At 31.4% G+C, this 24982-nt stretch overlaps 1 protein-coding gene across 1 annotated transcript in view; it reads right to left on the bottom strand.

Moving 5' to 3' along the window:
* Positions 1-24982, bottom strand: part of LOC148302742 (facilitated trehalose transporter Tret1-like) — a 53510-nt gene that overhangs the window by 6563 nt on the left and 21965 nt on the right. Inside the window, exons 2-3 of the mRNA XM_088271070.1 lie at positions 23123-23422; positions 14300-14480 (exon numbers count right to left, since the gene is read on the bottom strand). Of these exons, the coding sequence (XP_088127196.1) occupies positions 14300-14480; positions 23123-23212 (271 nt within the window). The 5' untranslated portion in view covers positions 23213-23422. The remainder of the gene's footprint in view (positions 1-14299; positions 14481-23122; positions 23423-24982) is intronic.

Raw genomic sequence — 24982 nt, 5'->3', positions numbered from 1 at the left:
GCTATACACAATGACGAGGAGCTCCACAAGCTGCTCTCCGGCGTGACCATTGCTCAGGAAGACATCTTCCCAAGATCTTGGCCATGCTCCAACTGACGAAGACACTTTCCTCTTCTCTAGACTCAGCCGATTGACGATTTTTTTTATTACATACGTATTTTTCTCTATCATCACCATTTTCATATAACAATTCACGCCTGTTTGAACGCCCTTCAGGTAGTATTTTACGAAAATGGCGCTATTTATATAGCGCCATTTATACTAGCTATTTACCTAGTTTATACTAGCTTAAATTGTTAATCCCTCAATTAAAACAAATCCCCCCGTATATTTGCATCTAAAATCTGTAATCGTTTGCAAATTCATCAACCATTTGCAGAGACAAAACCATTATATCGGATCACGGAAGGGTAGCAAAATAGGATAAAAGCGAAGCATTATATGGCAGTAAACTTAGCTCTACCAAGTGCATAAACCAAATAATGCACTTGAAAGCAAATAAAGTTACATCCATCATGGAAGGTATCAAGAACTAATTTCATAAAAAAAATCATCTCTGTTGTATTCATGTGGATTTTTTAAAACGTATAAAATGAAAATAAATTGATTAATAATATTTTTTAAAAGGCGATCAAAAAACATATCCTTTCGATGCCCTATACACCATTTAATTGCGCATAGAGGTCAACGAAGAATGTCATAAATGTCAGTATACGTCGACATCGCAGAAAAGAAAGTGTTAGATTTTCTTTAAAACATCTTAATTGATATACTATATTTTGAGTAGATAAACGATATAACGTTTTCCATTAAGTTATATGGAGATAAATTGATGTGTCTTGGATTGAATTACGAGCAATAGTAAAAGTGAAGTGTACAAGACAAATTAGGAATGATAGATTTGTAATAACTCTAGGTCGCCATGTGTGCAACACTTTAAGTGCTAGTCACTGGTTCGATTCTGAATAGAGAGGTCTGCTAGTGTGGTCTGGTTACCACGTTCCGAGAAAGCTGTTTCATTGATGTGCGCGTGGTAAAGTCGTCGCGTCAGTGCGTACAACATTTGCGCAGTGGCTTGAATTACAAAATGAAAACAAAGAATAACAAGACTGCCACATATGACAATATTATTTATAATAATGATAAAATAAGTCTGCCATTTATGAAAAAAAACAGAGTCGCAAAATTGTTTAATGTATAATGGTTTGAAAAGGTATGAGATGCCTGAATGTGTGAAGAATGAAAAGAGTCTGAAAGAATTTAAAAATAAATAATAATAATAATAAATTTGGATAACTTATATAGCGCCATTTTCGTAAAAAAATACCTCAAGGGCGCTTCACGGTGAATTCATTGGGGAAAATATTATGGTGGAAATGATTTAGCAAACAAATGTGTTTTTAGTCTTTTTCTAAAGATCATCTCACTCTCACTATTTCTAACCATTGGTGGAAGAGCATTCCACGCCGTCGGTCCTGCAACAGCAAAGGCACGCTCGCCAAATTTAGTGCGTTGGTTGCGAGCTGGTAAGATAACTTTGCCCATTGCAGATGTTGTTGCCGATCGAAGCGTGAGACGTCTATCAACCAAGTCATCTGGAATACACAGCTCCTTAAGATACTCTGGAGCCATATTGTGTATTGATTTATACATGAGTAGGCAGAGTTTATACTCAACCCTTTCGGGAAAGCGTAACCAGTGGAGTTTGTGAAGTAGTGGGGTGATGTGACTGAATTTAGAAATTCCAAAAATTAGTCTCGCTGCTGCGTTTAATACTGATACTGATACTGTGCTAAATGTGATAAATGTTTTGCTTACTGTAAGGAAATGTAAATATATATAAATACATATTAAATAAATAGTAAATATGACAGTGAAAAAATCACTTATATTTATTTTACCCCCCTTGGGAATCGAACCCGGGACCTCCAGAACGGTAGCCGAGCGTGCTAACCATTACACTACGGCGGCGGACATTTAAATGAAATATTTTAAATAAAAAACACATAGTTAAATATTATAAATAAAAAAATATAATTATATCAAATGTTATATAATCTAACTGCAGAAAAAATACAAGTAAATTTAAATTAAAAAAATGTAGTTTTGCTGATGGGAGATTGCACCTTTTGGCAGGTTTTGGTACGTGGATTCGAGACGTGCGTCTTGTTGTGTAGTTTCGTTTTTGGACCATATGAAAAGAATGAATGACCGCTGCTACCTACTCCCGGCACCACGCCGACTGGCTACGCACTTTGGGCCACACACATGTGAAGAGTTTGGCCATTCATAAAATACTGTATAGTAGCGATACGCGTTATCGATGCAGCGAAGAAAGTTATGGATATTGATACAAGATCATGTCTTTAGGTGGAGGTTCTCACCAAAACGTTACATTTCTATTATAAATGATTTTAAGTAATCAGGAATTCTAGCTTGTAAAATTGTTACGTTTTGGTGCGATTGAATGATTTCATATTGGTTTAACACAGGATTGGTCACGTTTTGTCGCAACTTTAATTACTATTTCGATAGAATACAGTAAAAATAATAGATTTGCATTTGAAGGATTTTTAGTTAAGTACATTTAAGGAGTGCCGAATACTTGGTCACAAATCTGGATTATCTCACATTAGGAGTTTTTTTTAAACATTTAAGTATGTGAAAAGAATAACTCCTGCTTTCCAAATAATCCATCGAAACGTGAATTTTAATGAATTGTGGTATTTACCAAATAAAATTGAAATTGAAATGGATAGATATTACTACAAAGTGACCGCGAAATTAATTATGTAATGAAGGGAATATTTTGTTTTCAATATTCAGAATTCTATTATATCTCCAGCTCAGTATTATGCGGTTCAAGATAATCGAAAAAAGCCAAAATCAAACCTATTTAAAGTTACTTTTTTTTGTTAGTTTGAATATTACTATATCTATACTATTTTTTAATGTTTTTTTTTTCAAGGAATAGCCCCCAAAGCCTTTACTTATAAAGGCTTATCTGCAGGTAGGCTGGTAAGGATAGGGAAGGTGACTGAAAATACATCACAAACACTCCAATTACCAATTGAAAATAAACCTTTCTTGAATTTATTTTGCAATTGGCGGGAATCAAACCCGAGACGCATGTTTAGTAGTCATGCGTCTACCCAACTACGCCACGGTGCCTATCAAACTAATAATTTTGACCATTACAATAATTTTAATTCAATGCATAATAATTTAATTTATGTATTCATTGTAAAATCAAACACAGATTTTGTTTGCACATGTTAAAACTATTACTTAAGTACCTAGAATTGTATAGTTTTTTAAGGACTGTCAGTCTATTCAATCTTTACATTCGTTTGAAAATGCTATAACTAGGCGAAATAATTATCATAATATTAATTTTGATGTGTTTTTTAACAATAAAATACAACTGAGTAGACTCGAATAAATTAAAATAGAGTTCTACAAATTAAACGCCAAATCAATAAATAAATAATAATTTCATTAATTGATTCGGCAGTCACTTTGTGGTAAAAATCTATCCATTTTTAATTAATGTTTTACTTAGTAAATACCACTATTTCTTAAAATCTACTGTGACACATGTTTCGATGCATTCGGCATCATTTTCAAACACCGTATGTGAAGTTAATTCTAAATTTTAGATTTGGGTCCTTGTCAAACACGTGTCACAGTAGATTTTAAGAAATAGTGGTATTTACTAAGTAAAACATTAATTAAAAATAACAATGTCCAATTGGATCGTCGTATGTAAGCCTGTAAATATCCAGACTTCCATGGTCTTCATCATCTATGTTGAGATGTCAGTATAAACAGCATTAGAACATAGTTTCCAGTCACCGACTAACTTAGTTAGAAATCTAACTAACAATGTCCAATTGACTAACCCCTTCCCCTTACTTTCCCCTCTCCTTATTTATAGAACAATTTTGTACTTTATATTTTAGTTACTATACAGACCTGAATGATGGAAGTTTAACTTCTGAAACATGTAGTCTATAGTAAAACTCAAGTGGTAAAAAACAAGTGTTTTCTTTAATCAATGTCCAATTGGATCCATAAATTACGGGTGATATGAATTAAAAATAAATAAATAATTGACTAGGTTTTTGGAACTTATGACGCCAACTCATTACATTTTACTGATTCATAGAATAAAAATATATTCCCATATCCCGCAATTCTAACAACTTCCTAGGATGAATACTATACTAAAAGCAGCTTTCAATGTGTGTATTACATACACACATACATGCACACACGGTATAATATTCGTTCTGCGTGTTTCGGCTCTACGTGTGATGAATAAAGCACAGAGTATTGAAAACTTCACGTGTACAATGTACGAGTATACATACATTTAGATGAGCAGGGCTGATACAAACATTTAAAATAGTTTACAACCGGTATAAAAAAATCAAAACATAACGTTCATAATCATTTTGCCATACTTCATATTCGCCTTTGTCCGCCTACGTAGTGTAATGGTCACCACGCTCAGCCACAGTACTGGAGGTCCCGGGTTCGATTCCCAGGGGATCAAATAAATACAAGTGACTTTTTCACTCTTGCAATTATTCAATATTACCTTGGACTGGTACCAGAAGCGGAGGGCTGATCACCATTCCTTCATGTGTTAACGATCAATATAACACTGTGTTTATATAATGCAGTGCCCTATGCACCGTTGGGGTGCGGATAAGGGTTCGAATTATTGAATGAATACTTCATCTTCAAACCCTTATCCGTATCCGATGGTGCATAGGGCACTGCATCATTAGCGTTATCTTGATCAATAATACATGAAGGAATGGTGATAATCCTCTGCTTCAGGTACCAGTACAGCATATTTTTTTAGGAAAACCAACAGCTACAAATACAAAGCAATAAAGTCAATAACAGGTCTTCACAAATATATACATGATATATAAAAACATTCATTCGCAAACATACTCACTCACACACATACGCTCACGTGGACACATTTACACACATATACACACACACACACACACATAAACACATACATATGCACAATTAACAAAGTACCTCACACTGCTGCGGTTATTCTCAAACAAGTCTATGTTAAATGTTTTCGTGATTGCATTAAAATTTTTAAAAAGTTCGCCAATTTAAATTTCGTCTTTAATTTGTAATTTGTAAAAACAAGAGGAGTAAGAGGAGTAATCTTGAAGAAATATTAGAGTGGAAAAATCAGTTGGCCTCCCTCTGGGAATCGAACCCGGGTGCTCCAGAATGGTAGCCGAGCGTGCTGACCATGACATACCGGAAGCGGACTAGGATTTTACTTGCGAAACTAAACATTTTCCCTTAATTTTAGAGCATTTTAGCAGTAGTAATTTAGATATCAATCAAAAGACCGGGCTATTCCGGTTTTACTTTTTATTTTTATTTTTAATAACTGACAATTGCCAACCCTGTTAGCAGGTATTAGTAACTTCCAACAGACTACTGATTTGTTCACGTAATTTGAGTGAATTCCGGTGAAATTGACACGTGTAAAACTGTAAGCGTGTCGTCAATACTGTGCCGGATCGTGTGTTACATGTCAACGCGAACGGGCATATTGTTAGCAGGCCATTCATTCAATCTGATGTGATTTGTAATTATTCCTTTTACAAAGAGTTTAAATTAAACATTTCAATAACAAAGGACAATTTATTGATACTGCGGACTAATTAAGATAATTTATTTCATTTATTGATTCGGCAGTCACTTTGTGGTAAAATCTATCCATTTTTAATAAATGTTTTACTTAGTAAATACCACTATTTCTTAAAATCTACTGTGACACGTGTTTCGATGCATTTCGATGCACGGTGTTTGAAAACGATGCGGAATGCATCGAAACACGTGTCACAGTAGATTTTAAGAAGTTGTGGTATTTACTAAGTAAAACATTAATTAAAAAAAGATAATTTATATTTATGGATTTGGCGATAAATTTGTAGAAGTCCATTTTAATTTATGTATTAAATGTTCAATCAAACACTACGTTTTTGAGTCTACTAAGTTGCATTTTATTGTTTAAAAAACATATAATCAATTTTGTGACAATTGTTTCGCCTAGTTATGGCATATTCAAACGAATGTCACTTTAAGATATTCCAATGAAAATGCCATAACTAGGCGAAACGATTGACACGAAATTGATTATATGTTTTTTAAACAATAAAATGCAACTTAGTAGACTCAAAAACGTAGTGTTTGAACATTTAATACATAAATTAAAATGGATTTTTATGTGTTTTTTTAACAATAAAATATAACTTAGATGACTCAAAAAATCAGTCTTTAATTTGACATTTAATACAAAAAAAGGTAATTTTATTTATGTCAAAACACATTACATACATAAGTCAAATATGTAATATGATATCCCTGATGAGAAATTTCTATTTCTCATTTTTGGCACATGGTATTAAGGTTAACAAGGCTGAAACGCAAATGAGAAAATTAAAAAAAAATATTAAAAATTCAACAAAACTAACACAGGGCTAAATGTAAAAGAATAAACGGGTTTAGTAAATTGGCGTGTACAAAAAAAATTGGGTAAGAAGCATGTTTAAAGGAAACATATGAGAAAAAATAACTAATTACTAACACAAATACCTTTCCATAAAGTATTTTTTCAATTAATTTATTTTGGATCCCTGACTTTCAACAACGTCATATATCAAAAAGCTTGATTTTTCAGGAGATTGTTTTAAAAATAAATATCAAGCAACTTATTGAACTTTTTTTCTGTGAAACAGATCTTTTAAGGTAAAACCTGAATGTTTTTTCTCTATTTGAAAAATATTGAATACATTTAAAAAAATAATTAAAAAATACATTTTCTTCGAAATGCAAAAACAACACTTTCTGTCCTGTAGCGGGTAAATATTAAGTTGAAAATATGCCGCTTTTGCTAGGATATAGTACATTTTATGGGCATTCCGAAAACATGCACAACTAAAAATTGTCGATTTTTTATATATGACGTTGTTGAAAGGAGTGATCGATATGTCAGGCAGCTGTTTAATTTGGGTATAGGCAATATACTCGTACAAATGTTTAGTTTTTAATACTCATATAAATGTGTTTTGTTGAGTTTGTACATAGATCCCATCAATTACATTTACGGCACATTTTGCTGTAATTCTAGTCAGGTTGATTTTTTCATTTGTCCCATAGACTTCTCCATACATAAATCCGTAATAATGGCACTAACGATGGCTTTCAACAGCCGCCATTGTATACGTACATATGAGGGGACGGAAACCTTTGGTGTTTGGTTTTTCACAGTTCAAATCAATAATGTATATAGAATATCAAATGAGTAGACTTCTCGGTTCTATTAAAAGTGTATCAAAGGCATTCATGTCACCGATTTTAGATGGTGATATTGCAAAACAGGGTATGTGAAGAAAGGAAAAATAGTAAAAAAATAAAAATACACAGGAAAAAAAGGCATTTTTAGTTAATTAAATACAACTATAATAGTGGTGAAATAGTGGTATTTACTAAGTGAAACATTTATTAATAATGGATAGATTTTACCACGAAGTCACTGCCGAATCAATTAATGAAAAAAAGAATATTTCATAATTTGATGTTTATTTTATATTCACTTTTAAATAATATTTAGGTTAATATTTTGTTTGTGCGCGCGCGCGCGTGTGTGTGCGCGTGTGTGTGTGTGTGTGTGTGTGTGCGTGTGCGCGTGTGTGTGTGTGTGTGTATGTGTGTGTGTATATTAATATATTTGATTTTAAAAGGGATCCATGGAAAAATATGTATATTTACTACCCATTCTTAAAATACGCATTTTTTATGTATTCACGGTGGGATTATTTTTTTAAAACTAAATAATTTTTATTTTGAAAATTTTATTTCACAGTTTGAGGACCCCTGGTCCAGTGGGTGCGGCAGGTGCCTCTGATTGCTTTCACTAGCGTATACCGGTCCAGAACCATAACCCTATCGCCACCCAGCTCACTAAATTATATAATATTACATATTATGTGTAACCGTTTGTATTTCTATGGAGACATTAATCAAATACTTATGGTAAAACGTACATACTCATAGGTACCTAAAAGGTACTCTTCTTTATAAGGTCAAGAATTGTGTAAGGTCTTAAAGAAGCATACACTAAAAATTTATAACAATTGCGAACATATTTCACGAAAAAGGCCCAATTATTTATATTTAAAAGAAAGAATATTCATATTATTTTTTGACATATCATCAAAGATGAAAAAGAATATGGAAGTCTGGGCATTTACGGGGGTGACGACCGTCATAGACTGGTTTAAGTGATCACTTTACACACGTGTAACATTCACCAATTCTATCCATTATTGACAACCACACTACTCAAATTCTAAAGATGAACTAATTTTGAAACATTGTTGAATCGCTAGAACTTCACTAGAGACATCTATTGGTGAGATGAAAATAAGCTTTTTATTGAGCAGAAACTTTTGTATTAGTATGTGAGGTCCGAATCCTGGATTATAATCACACACATGAGAAACTATCTTGAAATATATTGTCACACATGTTTCGATAATTTTCAAAAACCGGTAGATTTTGTGAAATAGGTATATACCAAGTAAAATTTAAATTAAAAATGGATGGATATTACTACAAAGCGACTGCCGAATCAATTAATGAAAGAATTTATTTTCTTTCACTCTTTCTCAAGCATTGTGCGTAATGTGATTTTGATTAAATTAATATATGACAGATGAAATAAATATCTTTACAATTGAATTAGTTGGTCAATTTCCATACGCGGCCACTGCAAATGTGATCCTAACAAACTACTTTTCATTAGGCGATAAAATATAAATATTTGACACGTGAATCGTTCTGTGTGACAGTCACGACACTCGCAATTGGGTCGTCGGACCCGCATTATTGTTGGCCCATTTTAACACAGCTTAGGGACCAGAATTATAAATACCTACTGGAGAAAGAGGTCCTTAACAAATAAATCTCAAAGATAAAAAAATAAGTTAAAAATACCCAAATGCAACACGAAACAGTACCAACAAAATTACATTTACTTAGGAATAAAAAAAGTTCAACAGCCTCCCTTTCAAAATTAAAAATATAAAAGACTTTCTTGAAAAGAAACTTTGATGAACACTTCAAACATATACAGACTATACAATAGAAAAGTAAACAAGATAACTCCCTCATACCGCATAAAAATATATGTTCCCTAGTAAAATAATATATTTTATTGATATTATTTTTTGACATCTCATCAAAGATGAAGAAGAATATGGAAGTCTGGGCATTTACGGGGCTGACGACCGTCATAGGCTGGTTTAAGTGATCACTTTACACACGTGTAACATTCACCAATTCTACCCATTATTGACAACCACACTACTCAAATTCTTGGAAGTTCTATATATATGAACCAATTTAGAAACCTTGTACTTGAATCACTAGAACTTCACTAGTGAAGTTCTAAATGCCCAGACTTCCATATTTTTCTTCATCTTTGATGAGATGTCAAAAAATAATATGAAAATAACTCCTGTAATTGGATATAATCCAGATTTTGTGAACAAGTATTTGGACACACTCAAAATGTTGTGTTTTTTTTATTTAAAACATGATACTATCAACAACAACAAAAGAAGAAAAAAGTCCCTCTCCAAGTACAAGAGCTTAGTCTATTTTTTGAAGACGCTCAGTGCAACTAAAATTATAAGCTTGTATTCAGTAGAAATGTTTAAAAATTGTATTTAATTGTATAAAAAAAGTAACTATATCAATAATAAAAAAACAAAAAAACTGCGTTTACTGAAATTCAACTGATTATGAAAATTAAATTAGTGAGATTGACTGTCTCACAAAAATTGGAGGAATAAACACATGAATATTAAAAGCAAAATAAAAATATACAAGACATGTCGCTCACTCCTTTCAACAACGTCATATAGTACATCAATAATTGTCAATTTTCAGTTGTGCGTGTTTTCTGAATGCTTATAAAATGTACTATATCCCAGCAAAAGCGGCATATTTTTGACTTAATATTTACCCGCCACAGGGCAGAAAGTGTTATTTTTGCATTTTGAAGAAAATGTATTACTTAATTATTTTTTTAAATATACAAAATATTTTTCAAATGGAGAAAAAAACCTTCAGGTTTTACCTAAAAAGATGTGTTGCACAGTAAAAACTTCAATAAGTGGCTTGATATTTATTTTTAATACATTATATTTTATTTTTAAACTTTAAAAACTTTCTCCTGAAAAATCTCCTAGAAAGTTTTTATTTTATTTATGACATTGTTGAAAGGAGTGATCGAAATGTGCATCTTCTATATCAGTGACCTCCAAACTTTTTTGATCGCATACCCTTATAATAAATAATATTAAATACTTGTGTGGAACTATTAATATTAAATACTTGTATATAACAATCATAATAAAAACATTTTTTTAAGTACTGCAAACTAAATAATTTATATCTCTTTATGGTAATATGAAGTTAATGTATTATATATGACGTTCTTGAAAGGAGTGAGAGAATAGTTGGCGTACAGTTCATTGATGGATGAGTAACGAGTGATGGGCTATAGAGTGAGTGAGCGCTTGTCGCCAGTTAGTTGGCCGCTATTACGGAGTCAACTCCCGTGACCCTATGCGCTGACCCAGTAGGTCAACTGCTCAGCTGGGTGCGCGCTCTACTGTTTACTGCCCGCAAACTAGAATGTTGCAGCAATACTGCAAGTATCGTCTTGATTAGAATACCCACGCATTTATAATCGAGATTGTAACAATAATTTACTATTGTAGAAGAAAATGTTCACAGGACCAAAAAACCAAAAACACATTTATCTTTATATATTATTTTGAGAAATGAAAACACTTTGTGTTTTGATCCACTCACAATTTTTATTAACCAACTCGTTTCGGCAACAACCTGTTGCCCTCTTAAGGGTTTTATTTATGACTGATAAAGGTTGTTGCCGAAACTAGTTGGTTAGTAAAAATGTGAGTGGATCAAAACACAGAGTCTTTTTATTTCTCAAAATGATATATCAATATGATCCACAAAGCTTTTTAATGCTTTTAATATTCAAATCATTTATTTTAAATTTTTATTATCTCTTTAGTTACCTTTTATTACATTCAAAACAGAATCGCAAAATTGATTTGAATTGAATTGAACTTACATGAAAAATGAAAAGAGTCTGAAAGAATTTAAAAAGAAATATTATATGTACTATAAGAAGATGTGAATATATCGCTCACTCAACAACGTCATATATAAAAAAAACTAGATTTTTCAGGAGATAGTTTTTTAAGTTTAAAAATATAATAAAATGTATGAGTAAATATTAAGCTATTTATTTATTGACTTGGCGTTTAATTTGTAGAACTCCATTTAAATTTATGTATTAATTTTAAATCAAACACAGATTTTTTGAGTCTACTAAGTTGTATTTTATAAACAAAAACACATAAAAAATTATATTGTGACAATTGTTTCGCCTTGTTAGGGCATAATCAAACGAATGTCTATTCGTCTAACATTCGTTTGATAATGCCCTAACAAGGCGAAACAATTGTCACAATATAATTTTTTATGTGTTTTTGTTTATAAAATACAACTTAGCAGACTCAAAAAATCTGTGTTTGATTTAAAATTAATACATAAATTAAGCTATTTATTGAACTTTTTACTGTGCAACATACCTTTTTAGGTAAAACCTGAATGTTTTTTCTCCATTTCAATAATATTTAAAAATATTTATTAATTTAAAAAAATAATTAAAGAATACCTTTTCTTCAAAATGCAAAAACAACACTTACTGCCCTGTAGCGGGTAAATATTAAGTTAAAACTATACCGCTTTGGCTGGGATATAGTACATTTTTTGGGCATTCCGAAAACTTTGAAAAAATTGATTTTTTTTTCGAAATAAATATATGGTTTTAAAAAGAAAAGAGTTATTGAAAGGTAAGGAGACAATTTTTCTATACATGGTACATGGTTTATTCTAAAAAAAAGTCAAACTCCAATATATACATATTCTATAAAAAATATTGTGAAGAGACGTCCAGCCCTTAGCGCGGCCGAGCGCGTTGTGATTTGCACGCCCGATTAAAATAAATAATGATTTAAATAAAATGTTCATAAAATCTTTCTGATTAAATAGTACATATATTTATAGAACAAACGGGTTTCAAAAATAAGGAATAAAAAGATGATTATATTGTATTGATTTGAAATTCATTGAAAAGCCTCGCGGTATATTTTCGCAGAATTCAATCGCGACTTTAGAAAATGAACTAAAAACTTTTAATGTTTGTTTTCATACACAAATACATGGGGTACGTTCAGGGATGTTATTACACAGCTGACGTGGCAATATTCATGGTTTCTGTAACAATGTGGGGGGAAATTGAAACGCGAAAGGGAAATTGCCTTTCACAATCTGCGAGCCATTGTACGCCAATATTGATTGTGAAAAATGGAGAAAAATTATTCCAAGACATAATGGAAAATTTCTACACAGTTATTTTTAACTACCGCACCAGTTCGTTGCGCATTAAAAAGTATATATGTACGTTAACTGCTAGACCCAATAAAATTACCCCAAATGAACCTTTTTATGTATGATAGATGGCAAAACAATGTATGATAGATGTTCGAATGGTGATATAAGCTAAGAATTGCAAGGCTGAAGTAAGCATTATCGATGGAATTAATCTTCTTCTTCTTCTTATTATTATTATTATAGGCCTTGCGGCCTGTTTTTAAGAGGGATTAGCCTCCTGCTAAGTCGAATCCCAGCTATCGACCCATCTCTTTGGTGGTCTGCCCGGGAGTCATCTACCATGGGGTTGGCCGTACAGTGCGATGTGGGGGAGTCTGGATGATTCCATTCTCCTCACATGCGCATACCATTGTCTCCTTCGTTGCCTTTCCCACCTTACGACATCTTCGATCTCGCATATTTCCCTGATCCTGGCATTTCTGATTCTATCTCGAAGACTCTTGCCTGTTATGCTTTTTAGAGTCTTCATTTCTGACACTCTCAGCGTGTTTTTTGTGGCAGCGGTGTCCGCTCTACTTTCGATTCCATACATCATGATGGGTCGGACACAAGTTTTGTAGATCTTGATTTTGCTGCCGATCTTCATCTCAGGGTTTTTATGGAATTAATATGGACGTAAAATGCTAGACCCAATAAAATAATTATTTATATATTTGGCGTTTAATTTGTAGAACTCCATTTTAATTTATATATTAAATGATAAATCAAACACTGATTCTTTGAGTCTTCTTGCATTTTATTTCAAATAATTTTTAGACATCTCAACATAGATGAAGAAGAATATGGAAGTCTGGGTTTTACGGGGCTTGCGACCGTCATAGGCTGGTTTAAGCGATCACTTTACACACGTGTAACATTCACCAATTCTACCCTATTAATGGTAATATTTTTAAATATCAATAAATATAAAACTCATATAATTGGAGATAATCCAGATTTGTGGACAAGTATTTGGATACACTTAAAAAATTGTTTGATTAAAAAATACAAAAAAATATTAATATGACAGTTGTTTCCCTTAGAAAATGCCCTCATTTTCAAACGAATGTTGACATGAAAGGCTTACATTATGAGAATGTTGAAGAAGAATGGAAAACAACCCAAGAACATACGAAAACAAATTTAAAAATGGTTCAAAATCTGCATAATCAAAGGGACAATCCAATCTTGATATATAAACATTTAAAATTACTGCCGGTACGTGGAATATTGTGGATGAGTATCATCGTTGAACAACAAACTAGACAAAAATATCGAAATCCTTTTGTACACAACCATGATACACGATTTACACACAACGAAGGTTTGATAGTCCCAAGAATTAACAATAAATATGGGAGTCGAACACTGCAATATATCGTTCCGAACATTTTAAATTTGTTGCCGATGGATGTTAGAGGTCAAAATAAAATATGGAACAAAGGCAAAATAAAGGAATGGGTAAATGATCAAGAGTTAATTTTATGAAAATTGTAAAATATTTATATTCTTAATTTTTTTCTCTTTTTGTGTCTATATTGTTAAAATCGTTAAAAACAATAAAAATGTATTAAAAAAGAACTCCACCGTCAAGACACACAAGGTGGCTTGGTGGGTCTCATAAATATGTATACATTGTGATTTAAATAAATGTATACAAATAAAAAAAAACATGAACAAGAACGTGAAATAAAGAAAACACCCTTACCAAGAAGACTAAGACTGGCCACCCAAGAGGCCTGCTGGTCCGTGATGGTGAGCTGGGCCCCTCTAGCAGACAGGGCTGCGCTGGACATGTTCCCCTGGAGAGAGTCCATGGCAGGGGACATGTAGCCCTTGCCCAACCCGGCCGCGAAGGGGCCCAACGACACTGCCAGGGCTGCTATCAGCTAGAACACAAACATATGTTATTGCAATAACAAAACACCAACACCAGGACTCTTGAACTGTAGCAGACTGTAGAAGGTTGGACAGTGAAAATCTTCGGGAAGGTGTAAGTAGAACTTAATACTACTTTTTTTGGACATCTTAATATAGATGCCTCCGTAATGTAATGGTCAGCATGCACGGCTACCATTCTGGAGGTCCCAGGTTCGATTTCCAAGGGGCGTAAAATAAATATAAGTGATTTTTTTCACTGTAATATTTATTAAATATTACCCTGAACTGTTACCTGAAGCGGAGGGCTGATCACCTTTCCTTCATGTGTAAACGATCAAGATAACACTGCGTTTATATGACGCAGTGCCCTATGCACCATTGGGGTGTGGATAAGGGTTTTATTTATTAATTATATAAACTAACTAACTAACTAACCATCACGCCGCTTCCCCGCAGGGGTAGGCAGAGATAATAGAACGCCACACCACTCTGTCTTTGCAAACATTCTTTGCCTCTTCCACGTTCATGCATCTCTTCATACATACCCGCCGATTGTTACGACTCCTAACCTGACCACTTTCAAGTATTTGGCATACCTGATCGTGCCATGTTTTTTTCGGTCTTCCTCTGCTCTTTTTTTCACTTACATTCGCCTCATAAATTTGTTTTACCGTTCTTTCCTCACTTATTATTAATATAGATGAAGAATAATATGAAAGTCTGGGTGTTACATGGCTTGTTAAATGATCATTTTACACACGTGCAACATTCACTGCTTGCACGTCAACCCATGATTGACAATCACACTTCTCAAATTTTCGGAACTCCTATATATATATGATCTGTATTATAAGCTACACAAAAAATTGATAATCATGTTCTCAGGCGTTTCACAATGGCCATCTTTGTTGGATTGAGAAAGCATTTATTTAGCAGAGATATTTTTATTTGGATATATGCAATGCATGTTTTATTTTAATTCAATTAATAAAAATTATTATTAATTTTATAGGTGTCTCAAGAAAAACATGACGGAAGTCTGAGCATCCTATGTGTATTATAGGAGTCTCATTAGTATTTATTTATTTAATAGATTTATATTATCCACTGACACTTCGTGATGGAATTGCATTTTCAATATATTATTAGATTAAAATATTGATTTTAATCTAATAATATATTATTTATTTATTTGACAGAAAATGGATGTCTGAGCATAAACATACACTTGTGAAATATTTTTCAGTCTTCCCATTATTGAATATCCATATTGCATTAATTTTTGGAACTTATAAGCATATATTTGTAAGAATGAAATTTTTTTAATTATTAAATACGCTGTTTTTCCTACTACCAATCCTTATCAATACTCTAGCGGTTATCATTTCTCCAAAGAAATCTTTCCGAAAGAACCCTACAGCATCCAAAAACACAACAAGAGGCCGGTGCCAATTTTATGATACACGCTTTTTTTCTACCAGCCAAAACGAAAATAATGTTAAATTACATTAGATTTATTTCTATCCACTATTTTGACATGTCTGCTAAAAGGAAAAAAATACTCGTTTTTCTCTTAAAATAATTTAAAATGCAGTAACGATGGTTACAAATAGACCCCACAAGATTTATTACGGGTTTTCTTAGCCAAATGTTTAAAAATAATTATTAACATTCGATAAATTGTACGCGGAAAACGCTGGCCCAGTATTTGCAGAACACGAAACATAGGAATGTGATCGTTAAAATAATTTATCGTCCGACTTGCGGTGTTTTGGAATTTGTTTACCGACGTTGTTTTGAACAAAACATTGTCATAATAATGTGTAGTAAATTCAAAATAAATAACTGCGACCACCTCACCGCGCGAACTGCATAACACGGATTCTTTGTTACGTTGTTCGGGATTTATTTGTATTTTTTCGCATTCTGGCGCTTGCATATCTGACGACTTGTAATACAAAAAAAGTTCAGAGGATCGCCTGTTTCTGTCAATAAAATAAGTTATATACATAAATACGTTTGTAGTATCTAGAGTAAATTATTATTGTATCAGTATATACACTAAACAATAAAGTGACTCAACTGCAATCAGTGTTAAGGGTGAGATCTCAAATATACAATTCATTAAACGACCGGCTACGCGAGAAGCCAGACGTGGTATCTGCGCACAATTAGATAAAATATATATTTGATTGAACTTGATTATTGTAAAGATGTATTGAAAAAAAAATTTTTTTTGACTCCTTTCAATAACTCTTCTTTTCAAACATTCTAATATTCTTCTTTATATATTCTTAAATGTAAAAATAACCCCTTAGTGCAGAAAACCCAGATTTTTGAACCCAGAAGTATTAAGACACACTCGAAATTTCAATTCTACGTCTTATATATATATATGTATATATATATATATATATATATATATAATATATATATATATATATATATATATAAATAAATAAATAATCCAGTGTCTGATGGAATAAATAATAAATTTATTAATATTTAAAGCATTTACTTTGTGGTAAGCCATTTTTACTTTTTTCTACAAAAATTAATAAAACCCATTAAAACAATACATTAGTCAAAACACAATAGTATTCTCTTGTTTACATTGGCCTTTATTTCAAATGCTATTATATAGCAAAGAATAAACGAATGGGCTTATTTTGAAATACTAATTGATTTAGAAAAGTAAATAGTTATTTGATATATTTGTGCTAAAAACAAACTTGAAAGATAAATATTTAACGATATTTCTTCATCGTTCCGTCTTCCTTTTGTACAACCATTGCGTAACAACTTGCCAATCAAAGCAGTCGAAATGATGAAATAAACGTTTTGTTTTTCTTCAGAATTTATGTTCATTTGTTTGTTTATTTTCTGGCACTTTTATACACGTTTACTTATAACATGGAATTAAAATATGTATCTGTTGTAGAAAAAAACTAAACGATATTTTTTAACGTAACGAATAAAAAAAGAAACGCTTCTTTTTGTTATGTAACATACAAACGTACGGCAAATGAGTATTTCAGATGTAGCTTGTCTTCAGTCCTTCTACATATGCATATTTCCCTTTTCAATTATTTTTAGCTTTTTTTTCATTTTCAGATATTAAATTTATATTTATGTCATTAATTTACTCGGCAGGCACTTTGGGATAATATCTATCCGTAAAAAATTAAGTTTTTACTTGGTAAATACTCTTATTTATTGAAATCCATAGCAGCGACAATAGTTTAAACAGGCAGTTGGTAAATACCAAGTAAAATTTAAATTTAATATTAATTAAAATATTTTACTAACTAACTAAACATAACGCCGCTTCCACATGCATGCATCTCCTCATACATACCCGATATATGTATAAATGTATATATATATATATATATATATATATATATATATATATATATATATATATATATATATATATATATATATATATATATATATATATATATATATATATATATATATATATATATATATATATATATATATATATATATATATATGTAATAAAATAACTAGGTACCTACCTATACATTTTATTAAGTACTTACAAAAAGTACCTACATATTATAAAACAGTTCTACCACAGATGTCGCATGCGTCGCACAGAATTAAACAAAAGAGATCCGATAGGAAAAATAACTGTCAGAATCAGATAGATATAAAAATTATTGTAAAGATTAATTAAGAATAAACTTTTATTGTCGTTTCTTTAATTACAAAGCAACACATTGTTTATTTTATTATTATACACTTACTTTACATATTATTTACACTTAATTTTCAAAAGGAAAATATTACCACGTTATAAAACGACAATAAAATGGATACTGCTCCTCAAACATTAGAAAACTTACTAGAAAAATTAATACAAAATGCTCAGTTAAGCAAACATCAAAATTTAAAAGATATTTCAGAGAAGTTCATCATTGAAAAATTTACAAGCAAAAATCCTAATGCAAACCAGTGGATGGATATTTTTGAAAAAGAATGTACACGTTTTGAGGTGACAACGGATGAGAAAAAAATTGAAATATTAAGATTGTTTATGGATAAAAGTTGTGAAGATTGGTACAGTTCGATGATGATAAAATTTTCCATGAACTCAGAATGGATAGTATGGAAAAACAACTTTTGTAAAACATTTACAAACAAGGGATGGAACCATGTAATGTTTGCATTATCTTTTAAATATAACGACGGTTCCTTGTTAGACTATGCCATAAGGAAGGAAAAACTTTTGTTGGAGATGAGAAGAACGATCGACATGGGTACCTTAGTAGATCTTATTGTGGCTGGTTTACCAGAATTTATAATTAATAAGATTGATAGAGAAAAATTAGAAGATACAGTCGATTTATTCAATGAAGTAAAAAAACACGAAAACATTGCAAATAAAAAAAGGTTTTCGGATCAAAGAAGATATGGAAATCTAAGAACTAGTGGTAAAATTAAAGATAAAAGTCCATGTAAGATTTGTGAAAAATTAAATAAGGGAACTCGATATCACCCTGAAGTAACGTGCTGGTTTAGAACAAAGGAGGATGATAAGTTTAATAATAAAAATACTATCAGACATGTAAACAATTCAGTTATAGAAGCTAAGTTAAACGAAACCGATCAAAAAAACGAATAGTAACACCATTAATAAATGTCAAACTATTACTAAATGATCAAATTGAAATATTTGGAATTTACGATTCAGGTTCAAATGTTTCTCTAATAAATTCTAAGTTATTAAAACTAAAAGGAAAAGGAAACAATATGAATGAAGCAGATTTAGTAACAATTAATGGTGTTAAAAAGACAAACGGTTTGACGACTTTGAAAATAAAAATATTTGAATTGGAAAAAAACGTTGATGTATATATTATTGATGAAGAAAATTTCAAATATGATTTTTTGATAGGATTAGATATGATAAAAAAATTTAAACTAATCCAAAATGAAGACTTAAAAATAACACAGAGACAATGCTTGAAAAATGAAAATAAAAAGAAAGTAGAAAAAATTTCTACAAAATATAAAATTAAAAATACTGAATTTAAAAATACAGAAAATAACAACAGCGAGGAATGCAAAATAAATTATAATGAACATGTAAAAGAAGAAGATTTTGAAATAAAAATAAATCATTTAAATCAATTTCGAAAATCTAAAATAAATGAACTGATTTGCAAATATAAATCCGTTTTTGCAAAAGACAAATATGATATCGGCACTGTTAGTGGATACGAAGCGAGGATAGACTTACTAGTAGACAGATATTGCAGTAAGAGGCCTTACAGATGTACTGTAGAAGATAAAAAGGAGATAGAAAAACAAATTGCAAAATTACTGGATAATAAGCTAATAGAAGAATCCTACAGTCCATTTGCTGCACCTGTTACATTGGCATTTAAAAAAGAGGAAAACAAAAAATCCAGACTGTGTATAGATTTCAGAGACTTGAATAAAATAGTAGTGCCTCAAGCCCAACCATTTCCTTTAATTGAAGACCTAATGATAAAGACCAGGAATTGCAAATTTTTTTCAACACTAGATATAAACTCAGCGTTTTGGTCTATTCCTTTACGAATCGAAGACAGAAAAAAGACGGGATTTGTTACACAAGAAGGACATTTCCAATGGACTTGCCTACCATTTGGATTGAAGACCTCACCAGCAATTTTTCAAAGGATACTAGGTAACATATTAAGAAAGTATAAACTTACTGATTTCACCGTTAATTACATAGATGATATTCTTATATTTTCTAAAACTTTTGCTGAGCACATTAAACATCTAACGCAGTTGCTGGAAGCGATCGAAACGGAAGGTTTCAGGTTAAAATTTACAAAATGCGCATTTGCGTCAGACTTGGTAAAATATCTAGGTCATATAATTCAAAATAATTCAATAAAACCAGTAAAGGATAATTTGATTTCAATAAAGAATTTTCCTGTTCCAAAAACGATAAAAAATGTAAGACAATTTCTGGGGAAAATAAACTTTTACCATGAATACATACCAAAGAGTGCAATAATACTAGATCCATTGCATAACTTACTAAGGAAAAATCAAAAATTTATTTGGTGTGATAAATGCCAAAAAGCATTTGAAATAACAAAAAGCATGCTTTGCTCACAGCCCGTTCTAGAAATTTTTGATCAGGATTTACCAATCAACATTTATACCGATGCTTCTTTAGAAGGTGTTGGGGCCATTTTGAAACAAAAGCAGCCCGATGGTAGAGAAAAACCAGTGGCATACTTTTCAAAAAAACTAAATGAAGCTCAGAAGAAAAAAAAAGCAATATATTTAGAATGTTTAGCAATTAAGGAAGCAGTAAGATACTGGCAATACTGGTTAATAGGTAAATCATTTACGGTTTATTCAGATCACAAACCTTTGGAAAATATGAATCTGAAATCTAGGACCGATGAAGAGTTAGGTGATTTAACATATTATTTATCGCAATATGAATTTGAAATAAAATATAATCCAGGAAAGAAGAATTTAGAAGCAGATTGTCTAAGCAGGAATCCAGTATTAGAATCGAGTGAAAATGCAGATGAACAATTAAAAGTTGTAAATTTGGTTAAATTAGAAGATATTTTAAGAGATCAGAATAAAAATTAAAGAATTCAACAGAAAAAAAACAAATGGATTGAAAAAAACAATGTCTATTTTAAAAAGGTCAAGAAAAAAGAAAAAATAATTCTTTCAGAACCGTTTAGCATCGAAATCATAAAAGACATACATGAAAACCTATGCCATATTGGAATTGGACAAATGCAAAAGACTATTAGTCCACATTACGCAGCCAAAAATTTGACGAAAAACATAAAAACAATTTGTAGAAATTGTGAAATTTGTATTAAAAATAAATCAAGAGGACAAAAGAAATTTGGATTTATGTCTCATCTAGGCCCGGCCACAAAGCCTTTTGAAATAATATCTTTAGACACAATTGGAGGTTTAGGAGGTTCAAGATCAACAAAAAAATATCTACATCTCTTAGTGGATCACTTTACAAGATACGCATTTATTTTAACCTCGAAAACTCAGAATGCAAATGATTTTATAAAACTAGTCATGAAAATAACAGAAACCGAGGATATTGGTATGCTTCTCACCGACCAATACCCAGGAATAAACTCGAAAGAATTCAAGGAATTCTTAAATGACAAGCGGATCCCAATAATCTTCACTGCAGTAAATGCACCATTCTCAAATGGCCTAAATGAAAGGCTGAATCAAACATTGGTGAACAAAATCAGATGCAAAATAAATGAAAAAGGGAAAAGAAGAGCATGGACCACAATAGCTCAAGAATGTGTTAGTAAATATAATAATACTAATCACTCAGTCACTGACTTTTCCCCAAGTTATCTTTTATATGGTACAGATGTAAATATTTTACCCAACGAATTAAAACAAGGAAAATCTAATAATGACTGGATTAGAGACAGGCAAATAGCGCTTGAAAATACAATAAAATCACATAATTACAATAAAACATTATTTGACAAAAATAGAATAGGCTGCGAATTCAACGTAGGAGACATGGTGTATGTGGAAAATGGAAACAAGCTAAACAGAAAAAAATTGGATGAACTAAAAATTGGACCTTATAAAATTATTGAAAAAATTTCTAACTCAATATACAGAATTGATACAGGTCACAAAAAAATAAAATCAAACCTTTATCATATCACTAAACCAGTCCCTTCACTTCAAGGAGATGATCCGGAGGACGAGTGAAAATTTTACTATGAATTTTCTTCCCCAAGGGGGGAGATGTAATAAAATAACTAGGTACCTACCTATACATTTTATTAAGTACTTACAAAAAGTACCTACATATTATAAAACAGTTCTACCACAGATGTCGCATGCGTCGCACAGAATTAAACAAAAGAGATCCGATAGGAAAAAATAACTGTCAGAATCAGATAGATATAAAAATTATTGTAAAGATTAATTAAGAATAAACTTTTATTGTCGTTTCTTTAATTACAAAGCAACACATTGTTTATTTTATTATTATACACTTACTTTACATATTATTTACACTTAATTTTAAAAAGGAAAATATTACCACGTTATATATATATATATATATATATATATATAAATATATATATATATATATATATATATATATATATATATATATATATATATATATATATATATATATATATATATATATATATACATATATACATATTCACCACAGAAACGCTAAAGCTTTACAAGAAAGAAATAACGATCCTAACCAGGACCTTGACAGGACACTGCAGACTGAGGAAACACATATCAAAATTTGGACTACACGACTCCCCAGTCTGCAGATTTGGTATGGAGGATAATGCAACACCAATCAACATTCTCTATAACTGTAACGCACTCGCTCGCAAACGAAATCACATCCTTGGAGAACCACTACTAGACTTCAAAAAGGTGAAGCTCATACTACCGAGACAGGTCGTGAGCTACATACATGACTCACGCAGGTCTTGAGAGCGAGCTTTGATACAGGGAGGTCATAATTGACCTAATATGGTCGCAGTGACATAAGGGATGCAAAATTCCTTGTCCTCATATAAAAAAGGTCTGATTTAAGGGTTAAATGAATGGTACTTACTTGTGTTCTGTAGTGCTTATTATGCTCGAGAGGAGTTGTCGTCTCGCCTTGCGCCATTTTGACTAAATTGATGTTCTTTTTGACAAACATCTAATCACTTTCAACACTATCGTAACACATTTCAACTTATCAAAACGATTCCGTTACTACTTGTCACTTGCCGTCAGAACTGTTGTAGGGTTCATCACTGCTTATAACCTAAGCGCGTTGACAATCATTCCACATTTCCTTGAAGTTTAACTCGGTTTACGGCATAACAAAAGAACGGGGACGTCGTGCGGCTGACATTCCGACAAATTCCTGAAACAAAGGAATAACAATTAAGTAAATTACTGGCATAAATAGAGGCTACAACATTTTGAGTGTGTCCAAATGCCTGTTGACAAATCTGGATTATCTCCAATTAGGAGTTTTTTAATATTATTTTTTAATATCTCAACATATGTACATAAATGGTCCCAAAAATATTTTGTTGTTTCAAAGCAAGTTATTCCAGACACGTCGTTCACTCCTTTCAACAACGTCGTATATAAAAAAAAAAATTTTTTCAGGAGATCGTTTATAAAGTTTAAAAATATAATGAAATGTATTAAAAATGAATATCAAAACACTAATTGAACTTTTTACTGTGCAACAGATCTTTTTAGGTAAAACCTGAAGGTTTTTTCTCCATTTGAAAAATATTCAGTGTATTTAAAATAAATAGTTAAACAATACATTTTCTTCAAAATACAGAAACAACACTTTCTGCCCTGTAGCGGGTAAATATTCGGTTTAAAATATGCCGCTTTTGCTGGGATATAGTACATATTCTAGTCATTCCGAAAACATGCACAATTGAAAAAACACGATTTTTGATATATGACGTTGTTGAAAGGAATGAGCGACGTGTGAATATGACATTTTAAAAACACATATTGGTTATTTGTCTTATATTTTACCATTTTAGTATGTCCAAATACTTGTCCACAAATCTGGATTATCTCCAATTAGGAGTTATATATATATTTGTTTATATTATTTTTGATATCTCAACAAAGATGACCATTTTTTTTTGTTTATTGACTTGGCGTTTAATTTGTAGAACTCCATTTTAATTTATGTATTAATTTTAAATCAAACACAGATTTTTTGAGTCTACTAAGTTGTATTCTATTAACAAAAAACTAAGGACATAAGGACCGTAGTCCATTTGATCTTCACATTCGTTTGATAATGCCCTAACAAGGCGAAACAATTGTCACAATATAATTTTTTATGTGTTTTTTGTTAATAAAATACAACTTAGTCGACTCAAAAAATCTGTGTTTGATTTAAAATTAATACATAAAGATGACCAATGTTGAGATGTCAAAAATAATATAAAAAATAACTCCCAATTGAAGATAATCCAGATTTGTAAAAAAATATTTGGAAACACTCAAAATGTTGTAAATAAATTAACTGGTCAAATTATAAGCTAAATTTTACTATTATATTCGTTTTAAAATGTCAAATTTATTATTTTATTTAAACAATAAAATAATCAAATGTAATAATAGAATGTAAGGCTGAGATAAGCATTATCGATAAAATTAAGAAAGGTGTGTTGAGATGGTTTGGACATGTGGAGCGTATGAGTGAAGAAAGAACGGTTAAACAAATTTATGGGGCGAATGTAGTTGGAAAAAGAAGCAGAGGACGACCGAGGAAAACTTGGCACAATCAGGTATGTCAAATACTTGAAAGCGGCCGGGTCAGGAGTCGTAATAATCGTCGGGTATGTATGAGGAGATGCATGAATGTAGAAGAGGCATAGAATGTTTGCAAAGACAGAGTGGTGTGGCGTTCGATTCTCTCTGCCTACCCCTGCGGAGAAGC

Source organism: Brachycentrus maculatus, unplaced genomic scaffold (genome assembly GCF_059751285.1).
Source record: "Brachycentrus maculatus isolate JH-2025_06_01 unplaced genomic scaffold, ASM5975128v1 h1tg000419l, whole genome shotgun sequence".
Classification (NCBI taxonomy): domain Eukaryota; kingdom Metazoa; phylum Arthropoda; class Insecta; order Trichoptera; family Brachycentridae; genus Brachycentrus; species Brachycentrus maculatus.
This window is presented reverse-complemented; position numbering and strand designations above follow the sequence as displayed.